Here is a 13,028-nt window from a genome sequence, read left to right as displayed (position 1 = left end):
CAACAATTTTCGTCGTAACACATGCACTCAGTGGGCCTCTAACAATAATCTTTTTGCCCCAAATGGACTGGCTGTGTGTAAGATCAGCCCATTCACCCACTCTTAATTACACTTAGCAGCGGCCCCATAAGTATCTTTAAGCGAAATCTAAACTTCTTATTTGTTTTTTCTTGATATATTATTCGGTGAACCTAAATCTTGGTTTGTCCGCTTGACATGCTTGCTGCGGTGTACTGCCTCGTCATGATTTCCCTATCCGACGGACGACAGGCTCTTCAGCAAATGTTATTAGCTCCACTGGTCGACATGGGGGCGACGACTTTGCATTTTGACATCAGGGCAAAGCAGATCGAGTGTACTTTGGCAATTTTACATGCGGGAGTTGCTGGCGAGAGCCTTAGCCATGGATGGCAGCAGATACTTTCGATCATCGGAAATATCACCGACAATCAGGGGTATGATCTAGATCGTATGAAGTAGATAGTTTTTTTCATATTACATGCACACAAAATTCCAGTGGCTTCGTAGTCTTATATAGAATCAACAGGCCGGCCAGGGTGCATTGGGATATAAAATAAAAAGTTTACTTAAACTACAATTTTATTTAAAGTCTTTTTGCATCGTTAAACGTGCAATGGGTTGCCGAAATTTTTTGCTACGAACATTTCTGTGTCTATTGTCCCCCAAGTCTGACTTTCGTTATTTCTGGGAAATCATTGCAGTGTAATCTGCGTGGGCGAAAAAGACGCCGATCCTCACTATCCACTTCTCGTCGCTAAAAATTGCACGACAGGGTAAGTTGATAAGTTTCTATGGTCCTTGTTGTTGGGAGCCTTTATGGTCCCTTGTATTGGTCCGGGGTGTTGTAAGGAGTCAGTGGAGTAATCAGGTCCAATGCATAGCTAGATGCATTAAGTGACAATACAATTTTGTCAGTTTTTATGTGCACATATTATACTAAATAACGCAGCTCTTTCTTCGTCTATAGGTAAATAAGAAGAAACGATTCAATTAAATCAATCTATTTGTTTGGTCTCTTTGAATGTGACATTCTCTTTGCGGATTCTACAGCGAAGCTCTGGTACGGTCAGCGTTTCAGTGTCTTCAACGGGTGGTCGCAGACTTCCTGCCAATCATGCCGTGCTCATCTCTACAGCTCTGCATTCAGACGGCAGCAAAGTTCGGTCTTCAAACACAGGATCTCAATGTCTCCCTTACGGCTATTGGACTATTGGTAAGCATACTTTTTATCACGCATGTTCCAACAACAAGGATGACAATTTCACATTCTTATGTCACTTACTTATTAGTCCATTGCTCTACAGTTATTGAATTTATAATCAATACATTGTTATTCTGTGTTATTAAATGTCCTCCCATCAAACACGTTGTTAATTTTGTTCAGGGTGTGTAAAAAAAATGACTACTACATTTATATCAATATTATACACCTCCATCTGTCATCATACACGATTTTGTATCAATCGTACCAGTTCTCTCCTTTTCATAACCGACCTATTTGTGTTTATTCTATTTATTAGTGGAACATCGCCGATTATCTATATCAAAATAAGCAGCGGGTATCCAATGAGCTAGGACAGGCGGGTTGCGTCCTGTTATCCGTAGGCTCATCAAAGGAGAGCACCCCAACAGGTGGGTCCCCGAGCAGAGAGTTGACAGCCACGCTGCCTCCATTTGACCAGTTGTGGATGACACTGTTCTCTTCGCTGGGTGACCTCTGCGTCGATCCAAGGTCAGCGGTGCGAAAATCTGGTGGACAAACTCTCTTTTCAACAATCAACGCGCATGGCGGCTTGCTCGAACAGCAAACCTGGCAGGCTGTCCTATGGAACGTATTGTTCCCACTGCTCGACCGGGTGCGAAATCTTTCAGGCAGTGCGTCAACGGAAAAAGTGACGGATATGGCAGGTAACATATTGATTCACCATTCGCGCAATACGGCCCAAAAGCAATGGGCTGAAACGCAGGTCCTGACATTAGGTGGCGTTGCGCGCGTGTTCTACGTAAAACGCGACATATTACAAAGTCTAGGCGATTTTGGCCGAGCCTGGGCACTCCTTCTCGAGTTTATTGAGAACTCGGCATTGTCAAAAAACAATGAGGTGTCCCTGTCCGCGTTGAAGAGCTTCCAGGACATGCTACACATGACGTCTCGGGGGGGTAGCACCGCCCCACCGAGTAACATTGCGGCCAGTGTTTGCGGTGATTCGATGTCAAGCGCTGCGTCATTCAATGGCGATAGCGGCCTCGAATCACTTTCTACCGATCGAGTGTCTGAAGAGGTGATGTTGTGGGAGACCGCTTGGCGTGTTTGGTGCACCATTGGGCTGAACTCAACGCAGGCTCCTGCCGAAGGCGATCAACAGGAAATGTTCATTCCATCGCAGCCCTTCTTGACCGCGTTGATCCACATCTTTCCGCTACTATTTCAGCATATTAAGTCACGTTTCCAAGAGGCCGATCTGCGTAAGTTGTGCCGAGTCCTTGAAAACGCATCGGCAGTGCCGATGCACGCGGATACCGCACCTTTCATTTTACCATCACTTACTGATGTCGTACTTAGTCCGCTACAGGAAGCGATCCTGTCGACGATCGACACGATACAAAGGGTAAGTGAGAAATTTAGCTTCTTGCCGAGTCGGTACCCCAGGCTAATTTTTTCCTCTTTATGTAGACCAATATTTCGAACGTCGCATCTGGCACTACTGCCGTGCAACGTCGCTTCAGACAACTGGGTCGTAGCATGCGACGAAATGTGTTTATGTCCTGTCTCGAACCTAGAGCACTACGTGTCCCTAAGTTAGGGGGTAGATACGTTACCACTGCAGAATTAGGGGTACATGCTCTGGGTGTGCTAATTTCTGTTTCTTCAAATGCGCAAAATCAAGCTATAAACAAATGTCAAACAATATACGTCAACAAAATCGTTGCGGTGATGTTCTATTGTAGGAAATTCTCTTCTCAGCGTGTGCTCACTTATGGGACATGCTGCCGGTCCTATTTGAACAACTGTTGCGGTTCAGCGCGTACGCTTGTCAAGCGCCATCTTTCGGCGCATTTACTCCACCCTGCAATACTTCCGGTGCAAGTGGTAATAGTGCGAACAGCGGTCCTCATGGTCTCGAGCATCATCTTAATAATAACCACAACCACACAAGCAATAACCTTGCCAACAACAAACCCGTTGTAAGTAGTCGAGATAGTCACCTATAATTACCTGGGTTGAAGGTTAGGCAATTTTTCTGTTATGCCTCTATATATATATATATATATATATATATAGGCACAAACCGTGCCTCTGTCGTGCATGTTGTCCAGGGAGGAAAAATTTATCGGAGTAATGTTTGTTGAAGCATAAGTAATAAAATTATTTGAATTGAGCTGGGCAGAAATGCCGAAGGATTTATGCCTCACATAGGTTAGGTTCTCCAGACTGACCAAAAACCATCTTATCGTACCTTATTTAGAGAGTGCAGTCTCCCGTATTTGTTTTTCACCAAGGGAGATAATTTAAAATGCTACGAACACTATGGACGCAGTTTTATTCGTTTTTGAACCCAGATTGGACTCTAAGGTTGACTGGCTTGTTATGTTTAAGATGGTTATACATTATAGATAAATGTGGGGACCTATGGAATTACCCCGTGTTTAAAACCAATACCAAGCTCTACCCTGGTCGGTTTTGTCTGATTCTAACTAAATATGGCAGCTTTTCAAACATTAAAAAGCATTATGAAGAGCACAAGTCTGTTTATAGAAATTTTACATTTTCGATCAGAAGCCATAGCAGCTTTGAGGCGAGTCTGGAAAGTTTCGAATTCTCATAGAAGGATTATTGTCCACGTGCGTGTTGTTACCGGTCAAATAGTCGATTAAATAGAAAAAATATTTAAATATACGACGAGTAGTTGAAGACAGTACGGCTTATCTCATTTATGGTACAACAAGCTTTGAACTAGTAAAGCTGCCTACAGTGACCTTTACAGTGTCTTTTAAAGCATGTTGATCAATCTGGGAAATTCTGGCATTTTTCTAACACTGAAGATACTACATGAGTATATGGAGACATGGAGCTGTATTGCACCTAATATTAAATAGATATTATATAATTTTTTTTGTTTTTTTTTAAATATAAGAATTTTATAACACACGTATGTATCATATTTAAGTGCGAGTGGGTACAATTCTGTACAGAAATTTACAACGCTGAACTCGTACTTTAGCACCCTTACCACGCCTTCGGTCTGTACTCTCTGGTCTTAATTAGGTATGCAAGCTCCCCGAACATTACCTATACTTAATAAAAAGAAGACAGGCCGGCGCGTAGGACTACTTACAATATGTAGCTTTGTAATTAGCTCTCTTTTGTGCGTGTCGAAAGTTTGGCCATTGCAACGTTCGACACGCACAAAGTTTGAATCTGAAGATTTGCAGACCTATTTCTCACAGAATATGTGTCATCTGAAAGGCCAAGATATGATTCCTTTGACAAAAGGAACAGTAAAAACAAGTAAAGGTTTGTGAGGCGGAAGGTATTGTGTTGAAAGGAGCGAAGTTTCAGAATGTGAAACCGTGGTTTTTGAGCACACAGTAGATTCTAACTTCCATCGAACTTACATCACAGATAAGCGCCCCTATACTAGTTCGATTTTACTCCGAATTTCCATATATTAGTTACGTTAGTTTACTTCTTGAAGAAGTTTTTTGAACATCTGTTATTAGCAGAGCTCTGTAGCTAAATGTTAAATCGGTTTGATTTATAAACTTCTGTTAATAATTGAGAAATGATTAGAAAAATAGTTCTATACAGCCGCTATCAGAGCTTTGAGCCAGCATCCTCTACACACACATGAGACGCCCAGGATGAACCTTCTATTGCTCGATGTGTCGTTCTGCTTAAGCAGACAGACCATCGGCTTATGGACGTCATGCAAACTGCATGACGTCCATGAGCCCCTGACTCTCTTTCCGGCCCCTCCTACGTGCATCATCGTTTTTCTGTTCGAAACCGAACTTAATTTATTTCTCAATAAAAGCAATCCGTATTCGTGTAGTCTGGCTTAAAACATTAATATACAAATGATACTTATATTGCGGAAGTGATTGAGTAGTATGAAGTTGATAGCCCTCCGGGTATTTTTGTTCTAACTACTCGATAGCAGTGGTTTTGGTGATGCGCGTATAGGGGGTATGGCGATGAAGCCGGGTCGGGACTAGATTATGCAAGGCCTCAAAGACCCTGGGAAAAGCTAGGCACAGCAAGGCGTGTGGCTGATGGTGACGATGTCGTCGGTAGTCTGTACCAGCATCAGCACAGGCCTTCTTTAGTAGTAAAAGAAGCAGTAGCGGTCACGGTAGTGGCATCAACAAAGACACAACTCCGGAGCGGCGCTCATATCATCCTTTGGTTGGTCGGTCGGCCGAAGTTGCGGCAATAATCCTACGAGAACAAAGCGTGCGATGGTTGACAACGGCCTTCGTATATGGCTTCTTTTCTTCTCAGGGTCCTTTCTTTTTTGTTGTTCGGTGACAAAATAGCTGACGCCGCTAGTGTATTCGCAGGCACCAACGCTACCCGATACCCCCAAATACCCCTGAGCTTTTTCGTTCAGCCCTGTTGGAACACCAAGCCATACCGTCGTTGTCATTTGTTGCAACAGATGCAACGACCCCTGTTCCTGATACCAGTAGCACAGTACGGCCTCATGCGAATCGCGACCTTAAATTGTCCAGAACGGTTTCCTTTGGCGAAACCACCAACGAAATTGTACCACTCTGCCGTCTCTTTTCCGATGTTCGCTCGCTTACCAGAGAAGCCTTTTCTCTAGTCCCTAGAGGTATTCCCTCGTGTGTCCTCTCATTGGCTCACATTCCCCGTTTATTCTGGCGATGCTATAGCTGCTACTGATGAGCAAGCGAGTGCTGGTACAAATGCCTCTTAGAGGATTGCGCCACATAAGGCAGCTTGCGTATGGCCATGTCCGTGCAACAAGCACTTTGTAGACTAGCATGGTTAGCCTAGCTGGCTAAGGGAAACGATTGGAAAAGGAAGGAAGGCAAACGAGTCTAGTGAGGTATGGGGTATAGCAACGAAAGTAATGGGGTATAGGGTGAAGGGGAAAAATTGGCCCTGAGTGAACGACTAGTGAAGGCCATGTCGAAGCGAGTGGACACTGTACAGGCCACTTTAGTAGCCGGCCTCGTTGCTGCGTCTCGTCTGGCTGTCTGCCCCGGTAGTCACATTCACCGATCTCCGACTATTATAGTGAGGCGGTGCTACTTAGTAATGCCATACATCCCATCCTGCACATAGCATAACCTAATCCAATGTAACCTAACGCCAGTGTTCTCTTGCTTGTTGGGATCAGTTTTTCTCATTTTTGCTTAAACACTTCGGCCAGCCACTCGTCGAACCAAATGCTTCCTCTATCCGCTGGCACCTACGAAACCTTAGCTAGAAACGATCGCGCATTCCCGTCAGAAACACCACAATAAGCGTTTCAGGCTCAGTCCAAGCTTTAGGCGTTCCCATTCACCACCCTAGAATTCGGCAGCACTTGCCGCGACACGACGGAAAAAGGACTGCTTTACATCAGGAATTCTTCGTAACATCTGTGTATACTACATATGAGCTCTCTCTCTGTTTCCATATACACATGCAACATTTCTACACATACTTTTACGTACGTATACATATTAACTGCGTAGACTATCAAAAGTCCTCGGATGTGAAAGGGGCGCTTCACCAATGGTGCGCATCCGTCAGAGTATAGTGATGGGGTCTCAAGGAAAAATGCTATGAGAAGGGTGGCTACCGAAGTCGCTGTTAGTGCTGCTGTCGCAGGGGACCGCAGGACCATCTCGTATGTCCGCCACAACGGTACGGTGTTTGGAGCATTAGCTGGAAAGGCCTGGTGGTATTTTATTCATACAGCTTTTCCACGTCTCTGTCTAAACTTGGGCACGAGAGATATCGTCGCCGACGCGAGTAGTGCCATGTTATGTACCACCCTGGATCGCTGCCTGGGTGTTATCTATATATATACGGGACGACTACAAATGATCCGGATTTTTGCTTACGATTTGTCTTAAACTGCATCTTAAAAAACAGTAATTTCAACTAAATGTTTAGCATGAGTTAAAAAAAGCGTCCTTCGTTATACTTACTTAGTCTACTTGTTACTCACGCAACTATAGTTTTCATTTCGGTTTTACTTAAACCACGAATCAGCTTTTTTAAAAACATTCCCTCTCTAGTTTACAAATAACTTAATGATAATTGCGCGTAAAGCGATCTTAGTATGTGTGAACTAGTTAGTATAGCTTAAATATGCTACATAAAAAAAATTTTAGCTAATTTCGGATCAAGAAATACATCAAAAAAATACGAGGACTCAAAACAGCCAAAAAATCGATGGCCAAAGCACCAGCGGTTAATCTTTCCAAAAGACTAAGGGCTCTCCGATACGGCCTTGCTTTCTTTTTAAAAGACCGAAGTGTATTAGGCATGGCTTTGAATCATTACGAGCATTTGGTTCTAGACCTTATTGGATATCTTCCGGTTTGTCTCACGGAAATCTTTCTCAGTTACTTGAAAGCCGCGTCAAAAAGAACAATGATGTACCCCCCCCCCCCCCTTAAAATTAAGTTTTTCATCTTTGCGGGGATCCGTACCTTGAAGATAATAGCTGATCTGTACTCAGATTTCGATGAGGACACTGTAAGCCTGCAGTTTGTTCTAAAACGTACTGTCTCGTTTTCCAGTACCATGTGTAGGAGATTAATCCTTGCCCGCTTCGATACATATCCTGCTAAAGTTTAACCGAAATTAACAGGACTATTATATGTTAGTAGTATTTTTCTTTGTACATACGTGTATATATTTTTCGTTTACCCTGGTATTTCTGTTGTTATTGCTCTATAAGGACGAGCTATAAAGCGGACTAACTGCGTTTACGTCTGTTCTGGTGCTTAGTATCTGCAACTGATCGCAGTGAAAATAGAAGTGAGTCATCAAAGCCGAGATGCGATATAATTGTAGGATGGGCAAAGTAACTATCACTCCTTGACTTAAATTAAGGACTGGTAGTTAGGAGGAATGGTTGTTAGGACAAGCGCAACAAATGTCGAGATGCACACGTGCGCGCATCAAGAAATTCGTCCTCAGTAGCTAAAGATAAGGTCCCGGTCTGAGCGTATAGAGCAGGACTCGCTGAGTCACAGCAACAGCACAACAACGTTGACGATAATCGCTTGAGCTCATTGCAGCGAATCCTGGACGACTGTTAACTGAGAGTCAGCACAGTTTACCGGATGTCATTGTGGTTCGCGCGGCGGAAACTACTATTTTTTTTTGACTACTCGGAAGCCTGAGGGATGGATCAGAACTTTGGAGATAGCAGAAGCTATATACGACTGCTCACGTAAACGCCTGCTAGGGCTTGAGTATCAATCTTTTTCAAGTCCAGCTTTGTACTGGTTCAAATCCGCTGTGGACAGCAGAGAGACCTGGGTTAAAACACCATCTCATGGGAAGGAATATTCTTTGTTATGGTGCGCAGAGTCGTTTCTGCGCTAAATATAGCCGCGGTAAAAGCATTAATGCGGCACGAAAGAAAGGATCCGATTCGGATGCGAAGTTTGTTAAGACCTGCCATAAAGTTAAAAGGCACTGAGTTGGCAAACGTCAGAAAAATGCGAGGGTGAACGAAATTATCGTTAGACCCGATACAAGAACACATTTTTGGTGGGGGCGGTGGTACGCACACTCGATAAAGGAGCAGATTTTTAGGGGGTGGGGTACGCACTCGTTAACCAAGTTCTGTTTGGAATTAAAGCGGTTCCAGGTCCAGGCCGTGGCTCTGTGCTGTCACTTGGGGGACAGGTGGATGTGCAGGCGTTCAGTAAACTACTGAAGCGCTTTCATAATGACTCCGGCATATGGCCGCAGGATACCAAGATGACGGCTCAGTGTGAACGTTGCTAAAGCCTAGGGGGTCGAAAACATATTACGAGACCTGTTTCCGTTCAGGGTACCTGCAGTTACAAAGGAAATCAGCTGCAGTGGACGCTGGGGTTCGTACGCTGAAGCCCAAATCGGTGTGTTCTCAGCAGTCGAAGCCAAGAAACACTGGGGTTTGAACATACAGAGCAGACTTCTAGAAAGAACTAATTTAGATCGCGAGAAATACTAGGCCGTATGTTGAGACACATATGTGGATAGGCTGAATGTTATGGCATATATTAGGACAATTAAGTTTCTCTATTATCGCATCACCTGCATATTTGACTCAATTAGCTTTGAGCAAGTCTACTTGACTGTTCCCTTTGATGAGCATTCCTGTGTATATGAGTCAAATGTTAGATAATTACTTCAAAGACAATAATCGTCAAGAAAATCTATTTTGTTTCTATGCAACGAGAATAATCGAAAAGGCAATTACTCTAAATAACAGCGTACGCTGGTATTATAACTCCTGGATTGGCTGGCAGTGCTTATATACAGAACTTACTAGTTCCCAGATTTAATAGATCGGTAAGTGATGTCTGGTCGTCTGCTTTTCGATCGACGGGCTCTGTTTTTGGTCGACATATGTGTATTTGATTACGAGGAATGTTCGAGTATCGTTATTAAAATAGGTAGGCTACGAGCGCAGCTAAGACGGGCTCGAGGGATCGGCTTGACGGAAAAATAAATTTAATAATCAAACCCAATAGTATTTTGTCAAAGCGTTTCTCGTTTCAAAATCAGGTTGTTACGGAAACGGAGTCGCTTCGTGAAGGGGATTGTAAATTTTGTATCTACATTACCTCGAAATTGGTGCGGCTAGTACCTTCAACGCTTGAGGGAAGCGTCTGACTAGTGTTGTAGAATTATAGAGCGTGTTTTCGTCAATCGATTAGTCACAATAGAGTATGGAACACTGTATCAGTATTTTTTCTGAGCGACTATGCCATTACATCCCTATCTGTATCAGATAGACTTAATGTTCGAGAAAGACGCGCTTCATTGTTGGGGTCAGCACGTATGCATCATGTAGGTTTCTACTGATCTAAGCATTACATAGAAGCGTATCGATGTTAAACAAAGAAGATATCTGCGAGTATTTGAGAATGAACTACAATATTTAGGTAAACGTGGTCGATCACTGCCCGATTGCATAGTGCATTTGGCAAGACAGAGCTTACCTTCGTCAGTTTGCCCCCAAAGTGAAACACATAAGAATTCTGGTGGAAACGAGTCCAGGGGGTCATAATATTTGGTATTGATGAGGATTGTGCGCTACACGTTACTTTGTATATAGAAGGTGCGAACGGTAAGTGGGTCTCTTTATCGGAGAACTAAGTGCTGAACTGAGTGGAATAGAAATAGGCCAAATAAAAAGGTGGAATTGCCACCCAAAGCAGAACGTTTTGACTCATATAGATTATCGACTGACAGCCCTAAGACTACCTGTGTGTGACATAAATTAAAAATCAAATGATAAAAGCGAAGCTTTATTTCTTATCTATAAGTCTTAAACTTTTCCTTACCTAAACAAAATGTGGAATACCGAAAGATTACATGCGACCTTCGTGAAGGCAAATATTTGCTTCGTTGGATGGCAATGCCTATATAAATTAGACATGTATGTATTTTTGCTTGCTTTCTATTTTTGGTGCAACGACTTTCGTCATCGACGATGAGGAGCACAGACCACCGATTGGATCACAATGAGTTTTGTACCGTTCGGTGAACGCGCAATGGAAATGAGTGTATCATTGTACACGCAAATCGCGAACAAACGAGCTGTCATCCAGGCACGCATCCTTCATTCCATCGTCAAGGTGAGTGTAACAGGAGTTAATCTTCTGGGAACTGAGTTAGCTCCAGTTCGGGCAATAGCGAAAATATGAAAAGGTAGACGTTTATAAGCAGCGAGACTTTCAGTTGCAACGTGCCTAGCTATTAACCTACCACGTATAGTGACCTAAATTCGGAACAGGACGTAGACAGGGTTCGATACGTGCCGAAAGGGGACAGCCGCCTGGAGCAATGCTAAAAGGTTTAAGTGTAGGAAGTAAAGCTCGAACTTTTTTTTTAACCGCGAAATGCTGACGCGATCCATTTTTGTAAGGTTTCTTTTTATTCAGCTATTATTCAGCGAATAGGTAGCGGCTAGGCAGACATTTCCCTTTCAGTAGAAATTCGCATTTAGATCGTATGTGCCATACGGATATTAAACGAACTGCAATCGCGGTTTGTTGTAAGCTTAATTAAATATTCATAGGAATATAGGCATTAACAGGAAGGCACGCTTTACGCCAAAACTTGATAGATAAAACTTTAATATTAAATAAATAGGTAAACGAATGGTGGGCTAGTGCCGGGCAACATAATGATAACTGTAACTTAGATAGACTCCATCAAATGAGTATTGGTTAGACGTTTGTCTGCCATTAGCTAGTAGAAGAGAGAAGGAACATGAGGTAAATAGAACATCGAGTAGAACGTGCGCATCGATATAGAGGGAACAAGCTAGTCCATTCATTATTACTGCCGTACACTCGTTTAACAAACCTTTCCGAAGCCTTGCATTCGTACTACGAAATCTGAAGATGTCACCTGGTATCTGCTCTGTGCTATGGATTGGCACAGGGTTTCTCCTGTTTTCCGCATTAGCAGTTTGTTCTACAATACCTGCGAATTTCTCATGCTGCTAGTACTACGGATCACTTATTCCATACTTGAAACCATCATAGCCTCCATGTCTGTGATGTCGCGTATCTACACCACAGCTCATAGACATGTTTTGGGACTGAATCGATAGGTAACTTGCTAGAGTCCCTCGCTCGTTTGCTGGTTCCACAATGTCTAATGCGAAAAGTAACAGCAGAGGCCAAACCAACTAGATATACACTTATGAGGACATATCGCTACTGTTACTCGCTAAGCTAGAACGGAGGAACAGGTCCTATTCAACGTCGTACGAAATATATGAGACTATTTAAAGCCTTCAATTGCAGCAATTGAGCGTACGTTGTGCTGATAGCAGCTTTTGACGTTCTGCTGTTACATTACTTAGGACCAAGAGAAACAGCGAATTCCATCAAGCCTTGAATACGTCGCCGCAGCATCAGCAGAAGCGATCGCAGAAGAATCATATGCTCGCGTGATGCTGACGGCGGACATTTGTCATTGCTGTTAGAGGCGTCACTGTTTGCCGTTATCAGAGCCGCTAGCCTGCACATTCCATACAGCCCCAGAGAGCTTATATCTATATAATTTTAAGCTATCTAGCTTAAAATTTTTCCAAACTCCCAGCTTTGGAGCGATTTTGAAACTTTTCGAGTTTTATAAACGGGATAGTTGTACACTTGCTTATCGTTGTCGATCAAAAAAATTCCCTAAAATTTAAAAAAAAATAATAAAGGACGGCCAGCTGAAGGTAGGCCTATTTATTTCATTTATAAAAAAATACTTTGTGGAGACAATTGCACAGTTGGTAAACTCTCTCCAAGTTGATTTTTTACATTGCGTTTTAATACATGTTGATCTATCTGAACAATGGTAGCATTTCTCCTCTATATACTTGTGTATAGGTTGGACTTACCACTAAGTAGATAACTTTTTCGTTTTCTACGTTCTAATTTAATTTGGTACGTCGATGCTCATAAAGCTGATTTCATACTGCAGCGTCCTCGCTTTAATTAGAAATAGGAACTTGATCCAATAGAAAACACTAATCTGAAGAACAATTTTCAGTATGCCGTTGTATAATTAGCTCTTTTTGGACTTGCAATAGTGAGCATGTCACGCAGGAGTAAAGTGACCCTAAACTTAGCCACATAATAAACCTAAGAATTGTGGACGTGTCATTCGAAAGGCTCAGATATGAGTCCTTCGATAGTAGAAACGAGCAAATATTAACAAAATCAATAACAAATAACTGTAAAATAACAGCAATCAGCCATATAAACAATCAGATACGAAACGCACTGTGTCAAAAATGGGCGGGTTTCAGAAC

General features: G+C 42.8%; 1 protein-coding gene across 9 annotated transcripts in view; it reads left to right on the top strand.

Annotated features, from left to right (window-relative positions):
- mon2 (Mon2 homolog, regulator of endosome-to-Golgi trafficking) overlaps positions 1–13,028 on the top strand; it is an 85,422-nt gene that overhangs the window by 9,663 nt on the left and 62,731 nt on the right. For all 9 annotated transcript variants that reach the window (XR_015327474.1, XM_086988737.1, XM_022805063.2 and 6 more), the window contains 6 exons: positions 271–455; positions 723–794; positions 1,072–1,234; positions 1,542–2,630; positions 2,971–3,207; positions 10,717–10,848. Coding sequence is in view for 8 of the 9 variants with exons in the window: in XM_086988737.1 (XP_086844863.1) it covers positions 271–455; positions 723–794; positions 1,072–1,234; positions 1,542–2,630; positions 2,971–3,207; positions 10,717–10,848 (1,878 nt within the window). In the remaining variant the exon portion in view is untranslated. The remainder of the gene's footprint in view (positions 1–270; positions 456–722; positions 795–1,071; positions 1,235–1,541; positions 2,631–2,970; positions 3,208–10,716; positions 10,849–13,028) is intronic.

Source organism: Varroa destructor, unplaced genomic scaffold, assembly GCF_002443255.2.
Source record: "Varroa destructor unplaced genomic scaffold, Vdes_3.0 BEIS01000004.1, whole genome shotgun sequence".
Taxonomy (NCBI): domain Eukaryota; kingdom Metazoa; phylum Arthropoda; class Arachnida; order Mesostigmata; family Varroidae; genus Varroa; species Varroa destructor.
The sequence above is the reverse complement of the archived record's forward strand: the minus strand, read 5'-3'. Positions and strand labels throughout refer to the sequence as shown.